Source organism: Phaethon lepturus, unplaced genomic scaffold (genome assembly GCF_000687285.1).
Source record: "Phaethon lepturus isolate BGI_N335 unplaced genomic scaffold, ASM68728v1 scaffold46705, whole genome shotgun sequence".
NCBI classification, from domain to species: domain Eukaryota; kingdom Metazoa; phylum Chordata; class Aves; order Phaethontiformes; family Phaethontidae; genus Phaethon; species Phaethon lepturus.
The window spans coordinates 41,461-47,278 of NW_010539327.1; the positions used below are offsets into that span (position 1 = coordinate 41,461).

Sequence of the window (5,818 nt, forward strand, 5' to 3'; positions counted from 1 at the left end):
ACGGAGACAGAGAGGCAGAAAGAATTTACTCACTTTTCACTATCAACATGTCTAAACTACAGAAGTTGGAAGGTACTCAATAATTCAGCAGAATTATACTGATACTATTCAACTCTAATTCTTTAGGCCCATAACATCAGTTTCAAGTCTTAACAGTTTACTTGAAAATAATAGAGAGGAGAGACACAGATTATATTTTTGTTGTCTTAGTGTTCTGGTATTAGACATCCTTGAGTCTTTTTTTACAGTAGACATGAGGCATGCACATTGTTCTAGTACAATTTACATATATGAAATATCTTTAATAGTCTTAAAACAGAGACCGCAACTATAGCAGGTTGCTCTTCTGTCTTTGCTCTCCTTTTCCTGACTATGGAGTGAATTTTGAACATGGTTGAGTTGCAGGAAAGCATTGATCTTCTGTTAATGAGAACAGGAGAGAGCTGGATGCGCAAGATGCTGAACACAACCAGCGGAGAATAAGCCACAGAACTGTAAATTCGTCTAGTTGATACTGTCTTCTGCTTTTGCCTTAACCTATTTTATGTATAAGCTAGAGTAACTTTACATTTCAGAATTTCCAAGTCACCATAAGAGTTAGATCTGTTTGTTCATTATCGAAAATCTAATTGGGGTAATTGTGGTAATTTTTGTAGAGGCTTGCGGAAGTATAGCAGTCTATCAAGGTCCACGGAAAGAACCAGATGATTATTCTAACTTCACAATTGAAGATTCTGTAGCAACTTTTCATACACTTAAACAGATAACAGATATAGTAGAAAAGCTGAATGAATCGCATGAAAAATACCGAAAGAAGAGATCATCTAGTGCTAAATATGGTAGTGAGTAAGTATCTTATGTAATTTTGACATACATAAATGTGTATTTTTAAAAAACTAAATCACAGAGCAGGGCCAGGCTTGTTTAAGTAGAAATAATTAAGCTAAAGGTAGATTTAGACAACACAAAGACGTGGAGAAAATAAGGTACATAATTTGGAGCAATGCAGCTTTTTAGGAGTTGTTAGAAGATAAAAGAAGTTCTTCTGGTGTGAGATTCATCTGTGTTCCTGTTGAGATTCCCGTAAGTGGGTGCAGTGACTCTGTCATTTCCTTGCAACTTAGTATCTGAAGTGCACACCAAATTTACCCCCGATTGTCTGCCTACCTTGTAATTTTTTTTGATTTTTCAAATTCCAGTTGAGAAATAATTAAAATATAAAGTTAATAAAACTGTAAATATTGCACTGCAGAAACATATATTCCATGCAGTATATTTCCTGTTTGTAATTCACTTGCCATACTCAATGATAAATACTATTTCTGGTGAAGTTAAAAAAAATCTTTTCTTTGACGTACATTTGTTGTTCCAGAGCAGGCTCCTTCAGTTCTCTCCAGTCCGGGCTGATATCTATGCAACGCTGCTAGCAAGTTTTCTGATTTCTTTTTTTGCATCACTAAGGCTTGATTCACCAGAAAAAAGAATGCTCAAACCCTGATTTGATTTGTCTAGCTTAGTATTTGACCCAAGTTGTTTAGAAAAAAATTACTTTCATGTGAGATCTCTAAATCAAAGTATGTGAGGTTTTCCACAAATCATGAAATTTCACAAGTAATGGTAGAGATTATGCAAAAAATACAGGTTTGCTTTATAAATTAAAATTGTATGATGAGAACTAGAAAGCAAATGTTAACCTTAAAAATACTTACATGTAATATTTTCTTTTTTCCAGAGAAAATCCAATTGTTGGAAAAGTTTCCTAACCAAAACAAACTGTGGCACACTTGGATGAAAAAAGAAACTGGAAATGTTGTTGAGTGTTTCGGTTTTTTGTTTTGTGGGTTTTTTTTAAATTCATTATGTGGATTTTTACAAAGTATTTAAGAATGAACATAAATGCTAGTTATGTTGACAATCTATTTAATATTTAATAGAAAAATATCTACTTGGAAATCTGGTCTTAAGGTTTATTCTCATTTTGCTGAAGAACTTGAAGTTCCAGGTTCTTGAAGTGACAGGTGTGAATAAATGTAAATGTTGTTTTGCCATTGTTGTCTTATTGGAAAGAACTTTCTAAACAAATAAGCTTTTTAAGGGAAGAAAATCCACATGGCATTTGTTGGTTGGATTACATCTCTCTACATACACTGCAAAATTGCATGAGTTTACTATGGGTGCCTGCCCTGCTGATAGGGATCTTGAAACAGAAATCCCAAGATACCATGACATGGAAAGGACCTGAATCTTCACACACGATTCATTTGACTTTTTTCCTTGTATTAGGTGTTGTCAGGACTTGATTATCTACAGCTGAAGTCTTACAAAATCATGCAGTGTGCTGCAAATAATCTGGACAGCAGATACCAGTGTTAGTTACATTTTTAAGTACTAAAGAAGAAGTAGTCAGGGAACTTATGTTGTACCTCTTGTTTACATTTGGGGTGAGTAATATATGGAGTGACATTAGACCACTATCTATTTTCTTTAAGATTTTTTAAGGTACATACTTTTTTCTTAATCTAAAGAAATGCAGGGTAGCAACAATCTTTTTAAATAAGTTTGCCTACAGATAGAAAAATTTAAATGTGAACAGATTGTGGTTAAGTGCTGATCAATTTATATCATCCCATGTATGATTTTATTTCTTTTTTTTTTCTTTAAGTAATAACTAGGTCCAGCTCACCTTTTGACTACAAATCTAATAAATAATCTCTATTGTAATCACTCAAAGCACTTTAGATATCTGGACTATCCCAGATTATTTTTAGATACTTTGTAGTATCTGCTTGTTATGATCAGTTGAATGATCAACCATTGTTTTGTCTTTAAGCAATGCTTCAGTGAATATTTTTATATCTTTTGTTATATGAATTCATATTTGCCACTTAACACAATTTTAAACTGGCATTCTTGACTTCAGTAAGATTAATTTTTGCTCACTTCATCTGAGAGGTTTATGCTGAAAGAACATGTATGTATATAACAAGGAAGAAGCAAAGGTAGTACTGTGGCAACTTTGCTTCATCAGTATTAAACACAGTGGTACTCCTTGGAATGTTATTTTTAATAATAACTATATGAGGTACTTTTATTTTTGGACCATTTGCTGTGGGATCTTTTGTTGTTGTTTTGTTGGATGTTTTTGGTGTGGTTGGGGTTTTTTTTGGTGTGGGGTTTGGTTTTTTGGTTTTTTTTTTTTGGTTTTTTTACAATCATGATTTGGCCAAATTAATTAGGAATGTAACTTACAAATAGAATAAAAATCCACAATGCTTGAAACTGTAAGCTGTTTAAATTACTATACATTTATTATACTGTTGTAGGGAGGCTTTCTGTAGTAGAAGCAAGTTGGCAAGACAGGATTGAAATCTCTTTTGGAATGAATGTAACTTGTTAGATTAACTGTTTGGTTTAATACCAGACAGACTGTTTTAGAATATCTGGGATTCAGTACCAGTGTCTGCAAAAGTCACAATCATTTAATCACCTCAGCTGTTTTTGCCGTTTCCTTTGTTACACATTTGATGTATTCTAAGGGACTTTTATTTACCAACAGTGGAAAGGGAGGGGGAATATATTGATGCCAATAAATGCCTTTTGCCAATATAAAGTGGGTCTGATTAATTGCCATAACTAAAAAGCTGCCATTAAACAAAGTTGAATGTGGTTGAGTGTCAAAGTTAGGTTTTGCTGGATATGGATTAACCCAGAGGCCAGCTGTCTTTCTTGGAGCCATTTTCTGTTGTTTTCAAAGTCAAATTTATGAAAAAATAAATTGTAAACTCTTGCAACATTTGTTTTAAAATATGCACTTTTTTTTTGCTTTGGTACTGGAATATCTAGGAAGAAAACAAAGGCCATTTAATATTTGTGACCATTAAGAATTAATTTCTCATTTCATAATTTTTTAAAATGCAGTAGATGTTCTAGAATTTAATTAGGTACAAGTAGGATGATTAATAATAACAGTTGCTTTCATTCTGATTTAGTCTAGAATGATGTTATTCAGTAATCAGTTCTGTTAGGATTGTAAATTATCATTAGTTTTAATTTGTATTATGATGATGTATTGTTGAATGTATTTTTATTTAAATTTTATTTTCTTATCAAGACCTTAAAATGTTTTGTAACATTGCTTGACAACTCACAAATAAATTACAACAAATGAGATATGCTGTGTGTTTGTTTGGAGATACGCCTGGCTTTTTTAAAATGTAAGCATTATCTGAAGATTGAATTAATACAGGTTTACATACACAAGTTTGGTATAAAGAGTGAAATCTAGTTGACAGGAAAAAAATCCAAAATTAAGTTGAGGAATCTTGCATGGTTATCTACAGCATTATTACATTCTAACTAAGATTGATGGTTGGAGAGAGAAGTGGTAGTTAATCATTTAGCATAGTGGCGTGCATAGAAGCCTTAGTAATTTGACAGTGTTTAAGTGTGCAATGACTAGTCTGATGTACTGGAGGATATCTAGCACTATGTTATTAGTATTGTATGACTATTTTTTTTTCCTGCTTACTGATTTGTCTTTAATGACATGTCTTGTGTGCTAGTACCAGCTATATAATTTGTCAGACCTATTTTAAATATATTGCATGTGGAAAAAAATATTCTTTATGTTTCTCAATCTTCTTTCTTCATGTAATCTGGGCTTTTTTTTTTTTGACACCTGCTCTCCCCTCCTATGCTTATGGGCATTTTTTATAAGATAATTTTGTACAAACATTTTTTTAATGCCTTGAGATGTTTTGTTTCCTTGTACAGAGAGCTGACCTGTTGTCCTTTATTGCTGGCATGGAAGCTCCTATTAGGAGTTACAGTGCAAACCTTCCAGCCATTTTGGAATTAATTTTATTAATTCTGAGGTAAGCTGTATTAAGGCCCAGACTGAGTGGTCACTATTAATTTGTAGAGATCAGAAAGCAGAGAAGTTAAAGATTAAATTGGAAGTACCGGAGGAACTTTTTTTCTATGAACATTAAAATAAAGTTTGGTAAGGATTCTGTGATTATAGCAGAGCGATCTATTCTTTTTACTGCTAACATGCTACCTTCTCTTACTGTCCAGTGGAGTTGAGTTTTCTCATCTTAAATGGCATTCCCATTTAATATCTTTAGCTTCTGTGCTGATCATACTTTGAAGTTCTGGGCTAGGCTAGCAATCATAGATGCCTAAGGCCTCTCTAGCTAGAAAGTTCTTGCTAGGACTCTGGATTCCTTGAAAATCAGTGTGCTAGTTTCTCACACAGTTCTATACATCTTTGTCCACCATCTATATGTACAGATGAATATAGTGAGAAAATGCGTACTTACAGCCTTTATGTAGGTGAGCATATGTATTTATCTTCATCTAGTCTACCTATAGACTATATATATAGTCAGCAGAATGAGTAACGCATGGAAAATTAAGTGTTTACAAGACATTATCTTTAATTTCTGCTCGTTTGTATGTATTTTAAAGTACAAGGTTTGCAACATTTACTCACATGTGATAAGGACTGATTGAATATTTTTTTTTTTAAAAGAGCATGCACATGGAATAAAAATTAGGCCAGTAAGCAACAGCTCCCAGTAACAAACAACAAATAAGAGCCACTTCCAGTAGAATGGACAAATGTGTACAATTTACTTAAGGTTCTTGCAGACAGTTACAGAAGCATATTTAACTAACATTTATATGATTTATGCAGATTAAACAAAAAATTATTTAATAGCAGTAAGGAGACTGTATCAGTGTTACTGTGTTCAGCTGTGATGAGACTGCTGCTGGACAGTAGACTTTGTCTATTCCTGAGACTGTTTAAAAAAAT

At 32.9% G+C, this 5,818-nt stretch overlaps 1 protein-coding gene across 1 annotated transcript in view; it reads left to right on the forward strand.

The window, feature by feature from the left end:
* RASA2 (RAS p21 protein activator 2) overlaps window positions 1-1,763 on the forward strand; it is a 37,013-nt gene extending 35,250 nt beyond the window's left edge. The window contains exons 21-23 of the mRNA XM_010287092.1: window positions 1-72; window positions 657-846; window positions 1,733-1,763. The exon at window positions 1-72 is cut by the window's left edge and continues 53 nt beyond it. Of these exons, the coding sequence (XP_010285394.1) occupies window positions 1-72; window positions 657-846; window positions 1,733-1,763 (293 nt within the window). The remainder of the gene's footprint in view (window positions 73-656; window positions 847-1,732) is intronic.
* The last annotated feature ends 4,055 nt before the right edge of the window (window positions 1,764-5,818 follow it).